The following is a 13161-nucleotide window of genomic DNA, read 5'->3' as shown; positions in this document are numbered from 1 at the left end:
TAATCTTTCCTAAAGAAGAAATAGAAAGTTATTCTCGAGGAAAGTAAGTTTTTATTAAAAAATAGGTATTTATAATAAGTACTTTTATCATTTTGATCGTTTTTTTTATGTATAACAATGTTAATTTATCGCCTTCAAATTGTTATTTAAATTGTGTTTATTCATAAGATTTTCTTTACATTTTTAAATTCTTAAATTTATATAATTTTAAATTGTAAAAAATAAATTCTTATAATTTTATTATTTTTAATTATTTCAAATTTTAAAAAGTAGACACATCTATATATTTAAGTAGATAGAAATTAAAATAGAATTATATTATTAAGTGTTCTTCCTTTATGAACAGTTCCTGCATCAGATTTTTAATTATTTCTATCGCATCATTACAACTCTTATCCATATCTTGTCGTGTACTTTTCAGCAATACCTGAATTAATATAATATTATTGGTATTAAATGTGATAATTTTATTAATCGTGGAATAACAAAAATTTGTGCGAACCTGTATGTATACACTATAACTATTAATATTGACGGAAGGTTCCATTAGTATGTGAGTACAATCAGAAAGCAGGAATGAATAAATTCTTCTATTAGTTTGCTTTTCTATATCCAAGGACAATATCAAAACCCATGTGAGTGCATATGCTAAATCAAGTTCAAAATGTACACATTTGTAATTGTCTATTGATCCTGGTAAATTTGTTCTTGATTGAAAATGTCTCTTATAAAAGATTAATGATCCTTGATTATACTATAGGAAAAAGGAAAATTTATTTTGTAGAATATATATAACATATAATGATATTAATAATCAAGAAAACTGAAGAAAATATAGTGTGATTTTATCATTAAATATTATATTCACACACAATACATATATAAAATTTGATAATTCATAATTTTGACGATTCATGATTAAATCTGTTATTGTAAAGCAATATATTGTTTACTTAAAAATGGATATTTTAATGTACAGTGTACGTGCGTGCGCACGTCAAGAAAATATATAAATATATATTAATATTATAAAATAAATAAAAAATTATCCGTACCTGTTCACATCGCCGTAACACCAAGTCTCCATATGGTACTAAAAAGAAAGTATCAGTTATAGAGCATACAGTTTTAGTCTCACCATTACACATTTCACCTAATTTTTTAACAATATAATTAATATGATCATTATCTCTTATCATCGCGCGTATTCTGAGAATTGTTTCTGCTTTGAAATTCTGAAATTAAGAAATTATTCTGGAAATTATATTTGGAACTTGGTTTTATTCGATTTTATAACGTATATACACATACACACACACAACACACACACACACATACTATTTTACATATAATTACCACAAGTAAAGAAGCCTGCGATAGCATTATTGCTTGTGTTTTCTCTATTCTAATCGATAAATTAATAAGAAAAATGTTGCCCAGTCGAAGATTGATTTTCACGTTATCATATAATATCCCGTGATTATGATCAATAGATGAAAGCACTTGTTTCATCAGAATATAAACGTAACTGATCAGAAATTAGATACTTAAGTATTTCTCTCTATATTTAAAAATACTAAAAAGTGTGATACATAATATAATATTTAGATAATTTTGAAGGACAAGCATGACAACTTGTTTTTCTTTTTAGGTCATGATTATTGAAATAAAAATATGTGGATTTATTATTGATGTATCGATCTAACGTATTTTGATATTAATAAAACCTGAACACACACACACATACACACACTATAAATAATGTTATAATGACCTATCTGCGATTAATATTTTTTGATAGAAATCAGCTGATAACTGTCAAAAATATTAGAGTTTAAAGAATTATGACATATTATTTTAATTTTTATAACATTCATATTTTAAAAATTAATTAACAAATTAACTCCTTAATCAGCTGATTTCTGACAAAAAATATTAATTGCAGATAGGTCATTATAACATATTATTTACAACATATTACTATTTGATCGACATTTTATAACATATTATTTTAAAATTTAATTAACAAATTAACACCTTATTAATATTTTTTTGTAGTAATCAGCTGAATAAGAAGTTAATTTAATTAATTTTTAAAATAATATGTTATAAAAATTAAAATAATACGTTTAATGAAAGTACATAACAGCAATACTGGTGCCTGAAAAGTCGGAGTTGCCCGGAGCGCCGAACCGAGCCGAGTCGAGCCGAGTCGACCCGAGCCGACCCGAACCGAGCTCCGAGCTCGCACGTACGCCGTACGCCGCGACCACCGCCATTACGACTTTGCAAGCTTGGCGTGATGCGCGTCCCGTAACTGGCACAAACCTGTCTGTTGCATTTTCGGTTGTTCACGATCAACGTTTGCACGCTCATCGCCGGTCCGCGACAGTACAAGTGTGAGTTTAATGTTTTTGCGTGCTTAATTATCGTACAAAGCCGCGTGTGTCGCGAAATCGTGTACCGACATCGTGATCGCGATCGCACGGGCGAGTCCGTTACGCGACGCCATTTCATGAGCGAGTCTACTATGTACACGGGCGGATCGAATTACCGTTGCGCTTTCGACGCGAATTTCCCGAGTTTTTCGGCGTTGTCGATCCGATTTCTACGTCGTTGAATTGTGATATATCAAACATAGTGAAATGTAGTGCCCATTTTTTGGAATATCGGCGACTCCTGAGTGCGCCGTGAAGTAGTCGCCGCATCGTCGTCGTTCGATCAAGTTAGGCCCACCTCCGATAAGTGGGCGTTGAAAAAAGCGGCGACGCGAAAACAGAGCATCGGTTTTACTCGCGCGCGAATAAGCTCTCGCGATTCTCGCGTTTTACCGAAACGCGTCGAAATGTGATGTATCTAAAATCCGGGCGTCGCCGCACGTCGCGAACGAAAAGAACTAACGCGAGTGCAGCTGTTGCGAAGCTTCTACGAGGAGGAGGCCCGGGGAGGCATCGGGCAACGGCGGAGCAACGATAGGGTAAATATAATTTATAATTTATTTAACTCTTCATTTGTTATTTGTGAGATCATCTATCGTCGTCATCGTTTTTTCCATACATTATTACATAAAATACTATCACATTAAAATGTAATCTGATTTCAATTTTGATCTTCGTTATGCATCTCGCTCGTGCTTTATTGCAAGTTCGCTCATTGCGATTTCGCCGCGCGAGCATTTCTCTTAATTTTACTTATTACGGTCTCGTACAATCGTCGGCGCGATTTTTTTTCCGCTGCACCGCACGCGCACACACACATACAGAGAACGGCAGCCTTTTCTCCGCGTGTTACGTTTGAAAATTTCGCCTATCTATTTATTCTCGGATGGTGCACAATGTGACGCGAGCAACGGGTAAACTGCATGGCCCCAGCCGTGCCCATTGTGGATCCGGTTGTAAATAATACCGGGCAAAAAGCCCCGACCCGGCTCGCGTCGCGACGCGCGCCTCATTTAACGCATTCGTCCGGCGATAATTATTAAAGCCCCACCGTGATTTTAATCCCCCGGTGGTCGGAGAGAAAGAAAAAAGCGAGCAGCGCGCACGATCGCGGACACAAACACCTCGTTAATTTATCTCTCCGACTCGACGGCCATTAAGAGAACACGTGCATACACTGCGGAGGATGCTGCCGAGGTGTAATCTCTACCATTGAAATGATGCCGGGGATGCTGGGTGCAATTTACGTAAAAGCATAAAAGAGATTATTTGTACATGTGGAATTTTAATTCGTCGCTGCTCGCTCCCTTACAATTTTATCTTTTTATTCAATCGTATTAATCTCATAGCTATTGAAATTGCAAACAGCACATTCGAAAGGATTAAGTATTAACGAATATGTTAATTATTGTGATTACAGCAATTAAAAATCAAAGGATTATAATTTTTCTTTTTCTGTGGTTGAAGTTTTGAGGTATTTAACGATTTATATGATGGATTATGATATATATGTATATATGTGATATATTCAAATTCGCATGTGTTTCCTTAAAGAATAAAGGTATAATTTCCTAATGTTTTGAATATGTGTAGCAAAAGGATAGCGGTAGATTATGTGCATCGACCAGACTTGAGTGTCTTTATAAATGCGCGGTATAAATGCGGCTCTTTTCAGAAGAAGCTGGGTAGAGCTTTTGCTGAAGTAGCCGCTGGCGAGTGGATGCCTATGTCCACACAGCAACTCTTCTCTCTTTTTCCCTTTCTCTGTTTTTTCCTCTTTCCTACGCAAAAGTGATGCTGCTACTGATGCTGTTGCTTGCTCGGCCGACTCGTACATCTCCCAAAGGAAGAAGAGAAGAGAAGAGAAGAGAAGAGAAGAGAAGAGAAGAGAAAAAGATGAGCGTAATGACTAAATAAAAGATGGAGCGGCAGATAGCCGCCCAGTGACATTACAGTGCGTATGTCGACCTGGCTTGATCTCGTGGCAAAAAGCCCATTTCACGCTCCGACGTCGCGTGGCCAGCGGGATAAAATCGCGACGAGAAAGACCGTGTACTGTTTCTTCTGTGTACGGAAAAAGTTTATCGCGGTGTCGATGGCGAGTATCTTCGCACGTCGATGATGATATTCGATTAATTAATGTACGAGTGGTATATTTCGATTTTAAAAAATTTTGACTTGTATTGTACTTTATTACATATAGATATTTGAACATTTTTAATTCATTATATTAACAATTCTGTTTCTTTTTTGCAGATGAAAACGAACTTGTGATCTCGATGATATGTCATCTTCACGCGCCAGAGATGATATCTAATCAGTTTTGCTGCGGTCAAAGATCAAAGGTAACTTGATCAGAATTCAAATTTGGATTAATAATTTAATTTTTATTGGCTTTATTGACAATCCAGTTTTTTTAAGAGAAAGAAAATCCATCTCAGATTTTTTTTCGTGGAAAATGTCTTTGCGAATCAAAAATAAAGACTGATTGATATTAAAATAATTAAAAGATGCATAATTTTGTCAAAATTATAATTAAAGATTTAATCTCGCGTTAAAAGCGTATCTTCGACTGTACGTTTATTCACGATATGTTCTAATATTACAAAATCATTGAGATTTAGATATTTATATTATAAGTCGAGAAATAGTTGATCGATAAAAAGTATGTTGCTTGAACGCGATAGAAACTATAGCGCTCGTACCTACTAAATCAGATAGAAGCAAAGCGAAGCTATGAGCCATCTCGATCACAAAGTTACTCATTTCCCCGGCTTTGATCATTCACCGTTACAGCCGAGACTTTCTTAGCAAATTACTCAGAGACGATGCAAGTGTCCTCCCGTGGGAGCTCGCCTCTCCGTCGTCTGGATCTCGCTAGGAGGAGACAAAGGGAAGGGGAATGAAATCGGGACCAAAGTCTCTGAAGTCGAGGTTCGGAGGAGAGAGAGAAAGAAAAAGAGAGTGGTCGGAAGAGAAATGAAACGAATAAAGAAACATATTATAAGAACACCGAGTCAAACGCGCGTCGGAAACACGCACGATGAGGAACGAATTAAAAAGAAGGAAAGAGAAAGAGAGAAAAAAAAATCGCTCGACAGATCACAGACTACTAATTAAAAAACTCGGCATCGCGACGTTCTTGTTCGTTGCCGCGCGAATTACCGCTCTCCCTTTCGCGAGGCAGCCGCGTAAGAAACCTTTCGCCTTCTCCCTTTCAACACCCCGTCAACCCCATCGCTCACCCTTTCGTTACTCTGTCGAGAGCGCCGCATACCTTCTTCATCCAATACCCAATGAGAGTTACGAACGTCTCTTTCTTTTTGTTGAATTTTCTGTGCGGTCTTTTTCTTTTCTTTCGCGCGTTCACGTATAGACCGAGGGTGCAAAAATATAGGGATCCAATGTATGGTACGTTATCCTTTTCACAGCTTCCATAGCTTGGAAAAAAGGAGAAGAGAAAAGGATTCCCTTTAGTGTCACACTGGTGGATCCTCTTTGAAGGAAAATCTCTTAAACCGATTACTAGTAAAAGTAGCGCATTATTTTGCGTAAGATCTTAACGTCTATCTCAATTATCATATCAATATGTATATATATCAATTTTTAATAGCAAGTTATTCATATTTTAATTAGTAAAAATATGTTATCTGCAAAATTTTGAGAAATAAAAAATAAGCAAATTATTTCTAGTGTAAAGAAATATTTGGAGGCCTAAATATTTTCTGATAACTTGTAATGAGAAATTTGGTAATACTGAAGAAGAGGGAAAAAAATTACAGTAAGTTTCGCCCCTCCTCCCGTAGGAGGACCGATTTTACAATATACATTGTGATGGTTTCGAAGAGGAGAGGACGGAGCTCTCCTTCAGTATTATTTCGAAAACAATAGCGATACCTTTACATGGCAACGCGGAATACGTAATAATTCGGCATCTCAACAAATAGATGCGACGAGCGATCAATGACCTTTATATGGCCTAATAAAAGAACTAACGTTATCTCAAATAAATAAAAATAATACTTTATCCTCGATTAATATTTTTTGACAGAAGTCAGCTGATTACAACGTTAATTCGATAATTAAATTTTAAAATAGTAACATGTAAATAATATGATGTAATACTTTATCTTTGATTAATTTTGTTTGAAATCAGCTGATTAAAGCGATAATTTATTAATTAAATATTAAAATTATAGTAGGTTATAAATAATATGTTATAATACTTTATCTTTTAAACTAATCATGGTGCACATAAATATTTAGATACGATACCCGAATGTATTTCAAGTATATTTTTAATCAATGGATAAAAATTCTTTTTTCAAATTCTTTAAACCAACAGTCAAGGTGCATAAATCTCTAGATACGATACGCACGTCCCCCAAATGTTTCTAATTTCACGCGAGAAGACATTAAAAAAATTTTTAACATAATACATTTTTTTGTAGTGGCAGTAACATTTCTTTGTAGTTGCAGTACTGCGCTGTAAATCTTGAGACATACACGAAGTGCGCGCGGCGCGGTAGATAAAGTTTAAAGGAACCTTCAAGAGAACCAATTAAATCGTTATTCGTAAATTAAGTTTGATAATTCTGAGCGGTCTTCGAGAAGCGGGCGCGACGAAGGAAGGGTTGGTCGGTAGTTAGGGATTGCAACCCGACGTAGCTCGAACTTTGCAACTTCTCAGTCGCTTTTCGCACAACTTTTCTTGTTAACATCGTGATTATAATTTTTTGATCCAAAGCCAAGTATTTTCGATGAACGTATATAAAGGTATGTAATTACATTTAGGGGGGGGGGGATTAAGAGGATTACCGTTAACGTTATATATATTGAATTGAAAATTATTATGAAAAATAACATTCCAAGAATATCAAACGTGTGAGAGTATTGAAGGAATTGAGGAAAGAATTTTTTCATTTAAATAATTATTTTAAAAAAATGCTTCGTGTGCATTAGTGTTTATCACAAACGCGATATAACACTAACGTCAAATACATCTATCTGTTACAGGGCAGTTTGGACACGGTTGGTTCACGGACTACGCAGAGTGCATTAAAAGAACATCCGCGTCGTGCACGAGAAACGGAGAAAAAGCTGAACAGAGAGAGAGAAAGAGGGATAGGGAAACAGTGGTCACGCCGGGTGCAGGATGCATTGTAACGCGGCAAAGGAGAGTCCTTCGCGTCTCCCTCGCGTCTCCCTCGCATTTTCCTCCTTTCTCCTTCGCTCGTGTCCTTCGCATCCTCCTCTCGCGTCTCGGTCCATTCGGTATTTCTTTCATATACGCCGACTTTGCCGCCTCGCAACCACCACGGTCGTCGCGCCTTTCCACCGCACCTTTTTCAATCCGCCCTCTTCCACCGCTGTTTTCCCGCGCCGCGACATGGCACATTTCCCGCGGCTTTTCCTCCCTGGAAACTCCGGAAGCGCCGTCAGATAGGAAACCACATGTTGCGGTTTTTCTCATGCCGCGCTCTCCTCCGCCCAGGTAAAATCTAATGGAATTTTTTATTTCCCCGGTTACGAGTTGGGCGGCTTCTAATGAGAATCCGACAAGGCTTCAACGCGCCGAGTCGATCTTTTCGCTTTCGCGCTCTTTTATCGCCACATTGTCGTCGAATCATTGCTCTTCAAACGAATATTTTCGCATTTAATTCGCGAGCCATTGTATGTTCTTTTTTTCCATCGACTCTTCTATCGCGAACGAGAAACTAGATTACGATTTATTTGATGCAAGCGCACGCGTTTATCGATAGTCACATATTTATGTAAAAAAAATCCCTCTGCGAATAAAAGTGTTATATATTTTACGGAAAGAGAATACTAATTCTTTTTTTATTTAAACAATATATATCGTTATTTCGTTTTCTTTTCTAATTATCGTGAATTAAATGCTAAACGAAATTTAGAAACGCGCTATCATCGCAATTGTGTACAGAATGCAATACGTTTTCTTTCTCTGTCCATTTTACTTTTATCAATGCAAGATATAATTCCGAGTATTTTGTCCTCTTTCGCTTGAATCTATGCGCCTATTCCGATTTCGGAATAATTCCCTCTCTCTCTCTCTCTCTCTCTCTCTCTCTCTCTCTTTCACGTCGCACACTTGGACGGTTACCTCTCATGCCTCATTTCTCTTTCTCACTCTCGAATCTCGCACGTCTATCTTTGTCGCGCGCGCAACTTGTTTTCCTTCTCTCTCTGCAATCGTTCGGTCTTTGTTCGGCTGGGTTCGTGCGCTCTCGCTCCCACTCGTGGCGTCGAAGCGCGCTTCCCCTTTCTCCCCCCCCCCCCATCCATCTCTGCCGGCGTTCAGTCTATGCCGACTTCAGTCTATCCCGAGTCATCGCGCGCGCTAGTCGAAACTTTTCGCCGGTTTCGAATCGTCGCGCCACATCGCGTCGCGTCGCTCGTTCGTGCATTCGTTCGTTTTCGTCTACGTGATACGTGATACGGAAACCGTGCTCCTGTATACGGAGAGAGACGAGTTTGTGTTTTTTGTTTAGAAATTCGTGTGAAAATGATCGCGACGACGGCGACATGGTAGATCCTCGGGGGTGATGATCCGGCATCACGTTCCGCGTGAGTGCATTGCTCTCGATCCGGGGAAGAAGTGAGACGCGAGATAGTGACGAGTGTGTCGCGCGTTCGACCGTTATTGTATATCATTGTTGATTGTGACTGTTTTCACTCTGCGTCGCCTCGGGCCATCAGCCGCGTGCCATTCATCCTGCCACGTACACAGGATATTGGAAGGATCGTCGAGGATAAGGACGGGGTCGCCGAGGACGGAGCCGCGACATGGACTTCGTAATATTAAAGGTAAGGTTATTTCCCCCCTTCTTTTGCGCGCGAACACGGAAGCGTTCTCGGAAGCACGCGCGCCAACTTCATAGCGTATATGTATATAAACACAATATTCGCCCGTTTCACTCGAAGAATATTATCGCGATTGTGTCCGGCTGGGATTTTTTTTTCGCGACGCGAATTCTCGGAAGCTCGCGTATATACGTGCTTCGACAACCACATATGCGCGCGTATAAAAAAAGTTTGCTTGTCCTGCTCGCGGAATATTATCGTCATTGTCCTGGCTCTCGTAGCGCGCGTGTTCTCGGAAACGCTCCAAGCTCCAACTTTTTGATTCGCGGAGCAAATTCTCGGAAGCGCTGCTACACACGTACATACACATGCGCGTGTAAAAAGTTCACTTGTCCCACTCGGAGGATATTATCGTCATTGTCCTGCTGTTTGGTTCGTGACACGAGTTCTCGGAAGCGCACCAACTTTTCGTAGCTACTACACATACGCACATACGTACATACATACATACGTATTTTATGTGTGTACATGAAATGCTCGCTTGTTTATTCGTATTATCCTGCTTTAGTGTAATCTCGAGATATCGTAGCATATAAAGAAATCGTTTGTCCCATTTGGAATATTTCCATTATCGCGATATATATATTTTTATTCGTTACTCGACTATACATAGTAAACGTATATATTTGCTTGTTCTGTTCGAGAGATTATTATATTATCGTGATATTGCAATATTTAATATTCTATTAATTAATTGATATATACATTGCTAAAATATGTTATTAAATATATTGCTGATTATTTAATATATTATAATTATTATTTAATATATTCTATTACATATCTGCTATCTATTGCACATAATTGTGTAAATAAAAGTTTTCCGAATCTGTAAAATTTGCGATCAAGTCGAATCGTCGTTTGTTATCTTCCAACGAGCAGACGCGACACGAGTGGAAGGGCTTTTCCGTGGAGGGTAAAAACACGTTGTATTCTCGAGTATTCATCGCGCCAAACGTGCCTTATCCGCATCCATATCATGGTTCTTGAGACGAGTCGTGCACTCGCGGCCTGTGTGTAGGAAGTTACGAACATGTTGCGCGAACAAAAACGAGCAATCCACTCGTTAATTCGTTTGTATCGTGCCTGGCAACGCGATATCGAGCTTCAACTTGATTACTATCGAGATAATCGTAGGAAACTTTATTCACTCTGATAATTCTTTTCTGAATGTGTGTGTGTGTGTGTGTGTTGCCTTTTAATGATTTTATTTATCACAAAGTTTTTGTATACCTCTGCAGGAATATTAATACACTCTCATCTTATTCTTTTATTTTTTAAAAATTGACTTAATACATCGAGAAAAAAGTTAACTTGACTAAATCGTTCAACTAATTACTATTTTGTTAAAATTGAACATATAAAAGTATTTAAATTAAATACATAACATATTAAATCTAACGTAACGTATTTGACTTAAATACTTATATATATTAAATTAACAAAGTAGTAATTAGTTGAACGCATTTAGTCAAGTTAACAACTTTTTTTTCTCAGTGTATTAATTTGACTTTTAATGACTTATAAATAATTTAAAAATAGATTTTTATATAGAAACACAAATTGTGTGACTCATGACACAATATTTCGTAAATTAATGCGAAAATGAAAAGGAAATATATTAATTATATTAAAGAGAAATGTATATTCTATTATGCAAGATATTATGTTAAAACGAAGTTGCGTTATTAGTCAATTGAATAAAAGAACGTTGGCTTTTTCTACGACTTGATTTAAAAAAATGGCTCGCGATAGAAAGACGATTTTACGCGGGAATTGATATAAATCGAGATATAGGAATGTACAAAGCGTTACATTGAAATTGCATTAAGCTACATAGTGAGAGTTAATAATGCCGTTTCCCGATCCCGATGTGTGTTAGAGGCCGGGACACACCGTGTATAGACAAGAACGAAATCGATTAAGCGCTGATCACATCCATTTCCGTGTCCTCCGTCGTGTCGCGATTTGAATAACGTTCGTTGTTGGATGACAATGTCTATTCGCCGAGATTACATTTTACACGTTATAAATGCGTGCCCGCGCAACGTTTACGTTCGAAAACGTCCCACTGGGGTCGACACATATTACGATGCATTTATATCGCGAGCAATAATACACGTGACGTTTATAGACTCGTGGTCCAGACGTAAATACCGTGCCATTAAGCGACTCGCTGCTATTGGCGCGTCGAATAAGCTCCGAAAACGGGCCCCCGATATATAAAATGAATATTTGTACAACGTATTGCACAAATACCGTGTGCCGAGAGCGTTACGCTGCGCGTTATGTCGGATCCAATATATCCGCGAAATTCGCTCGAGAAGAGCCCGAATACTTATTTACCTTTCGCGTGCCGAAAATTGACACAGTCCGCTGGAAAACTATCTCTATACATCGCTATAGTTCACGGCAGGTGCAGTTATATGTATATGTATATATATTTCTGTGCATGGCAGACAATAAATATCGGACGAAATTACTATGATTGATCAATTCAATAAAAATTGCAGAAATTCAACGAAAAGCACGCGATTCGTATAGTTGAAAATGTCACATATATGTCATGTATTTTTCTACGAACGACGCATAGTCTCTGTATAAATAATTTTTAAATAATCTTACGTGTGAATTTTTTTTTGGGATAAATTTTTATATAGGCGTAATATTGCATAAACCGCTCTAATTCGATGTTATTCATCAAAACATTCGTGACATTGAATATTGCGCGAGTATCGATTAACAAATTTACAAAAGTTCTATTTAAAAAAGGTCATACATATATCAAAGATATGTCTTTTACTAAAGAAAATACTACACCCTACTAAACGATATTAAATGAAATTTATTAAGATGCTCGATATGATGTGAGATAAATATAAATGGAACTTTTTTTTTTATATTATATTTATATACTATTCATATTACATTTATATTACATTTATTTAATTAATTCTCTACATAGACTGTCAATGTAATCTTTTATAAATATAATCGATTCCATTTCAAGTAACAATAAATAATTATTTATTAATAATATAGTAACATTACTTTTTGATAAATATTACATATTAACGTACTAATATATTTAACGTATTAGAGATTCCATTATTTCATATCATCTTAATTCATTACGATCTTTAAAAAGTTGTAGAAGTTTTTAAGAATTCTCATTTCTCCTTTCTGCTTCTATTCTGTTTCCTATCGCGGAGTCGAGATCTTTGCGTTTATTTGTTTCCTTGGCATAAAAAGCGATAAAAAGCTAAATGATCCAATTGCGGTGGATGGGCGTGAGGTATTGCTTGGAAGGGTTAAAGGTTTAAAACAAGCGATTATTCGCGTATATATATCGATGCGCACCGAAAGCGGGCATTTCCTGCTTGATATATGAACGGGGAGACGAGAGCGGAAGTAAATGATTTTTCTATCCTGCGTTACAGAATTAAACCTTTAAATTAAAGGAAAAGTTTTTCGCTAAATTAAGATCGCTCACACATTGCCCCTTTATCCTCTACCCTACCTACATATTTATCTTTTTCTCTTTAATTATTTCAGACACATCCGCGTGTAATTACTATGAACCGAATGACGCAACGTTTCAGTTATCGCCGCGTGTCGTGTCTAAATTTCGCCATGGCGAACATCTGCATTTTTGCATGGCGCGTTCCGCCCTTTCGTTCTCGCACCACCGCTGATGTGTATTTCATGGAGATAAAGCTGGTCCGGTCAGTTTCAGTGACGTTTCATAATTTTTTCCTCGTGTAATCTGCGAATAAAATATTTCTGGCATGTGAGCTTGAAACAGTGAAAAATTGTATTATCTGTTTAAAAAATATCG

At 37.1% G+C, this 13161-nt stretch overlaps 2 protein-coding genes and 1 long non-coding RNA gene across 3 annotated transcripts in view; 2 read left to right on the top strand and 1 right to left on the bottom strand.

Annotated features, from left to right (window-relative positions):
• Window positions 1–268: 268 nt before the first annotated feature.
• Window positions 269–1601, bottom strand: LOC145938357 (uncharacterized). Its single transcript, XM_083041881.1, has 4 exons — window positions 1357–1601; window positions 1056–1235; window positions 503–754; window positions 269–427 (listed from the first exon to the last, which is right to left on the bottom strand). The coding sequence occupies exons 1-4, from the start codon at window positions 1510–1512 to the stop codon at window positions 314–316; spliced, it is 702 nt and encodes a 233-aa protein (XP_082898007.1). The 5' UTR covers window positions 1513–1601; the 3' UTR covers window positions 269–313.
• Window positions 1602–2235: 634 nt separating this feature from the next.
• LOC145938361 (uncharacterized) lies at window positions 2236–8645 on the top strand. Its single transcript, XR_014425706.1, has 3 exons — window positions 2236–2977; window positions 4695–4783; window positions 7455–8645. It is a non-coding gene; the product is annotated as an uncharacterized LOC145938361 (long non-coding RNA).
• A 160-nt stretch (window positions 8646–8805) lies between these two features.
• Slip1 (SLo interacting protein 1) overlaps window positions 8806–13161 on the top strand; it is a 171254-nt gene continuing 166898 nt past the window's right edge. The window contains exon 1 of the mRNA XM_083041869.1: window positions 8806–9266. Coding sequence (XP_082897995.1) covers window positions 9246–9266 — 21 coding nt within the window. The 5' untranslated portion in view covers window positions 8806–9245. The remainder of the gene's footprint in view (window positions 9267–13161) is intronic.

This window comes from Prenolepis imparis, unplaced genomic scaffold (genome assembly GCF_030444845.1).
Source record: "Prenolepis imparis isolate NDT839.2.m4 unplaced genomic scaffold, iyPreImpa1.0 SCAF_7, whole genome shotgun sequence".
Classification (NCBI taxonomy): domain Eukaryota; kingdom Metazoa; phylum Arthropoda; class Insecta; order Hymenoptera; family Formicidae; genus Prenolepis; species Prenolepis imparis.
Note: the sequence above shows the minus strand (reverse complement) of the source record. Positions and strands in the feature narration are given on the sequence as shown.

Coding starts and splice junctions, on each gene's coding strand:
- LOC145938357 (XM_083041881.1), bottom strand. CDS start 1,512: ATGAAACAAGTGCTTTCATCTATTGATCATAATCACGGGATATTATAT. Junction 755..1,055: donor TGTTACGGCGATGTGAACAG/GTACGGATAATT, acceptor TTTTTCCTATAG/TATAATCAAGGATCATTAAT. Junction 428..502: donor GTTATAGTGTATACATACAG/GTTCGCACAAAT, acceptor ATATTAATTCAG/GTATTGCTGAAAAGTACACG.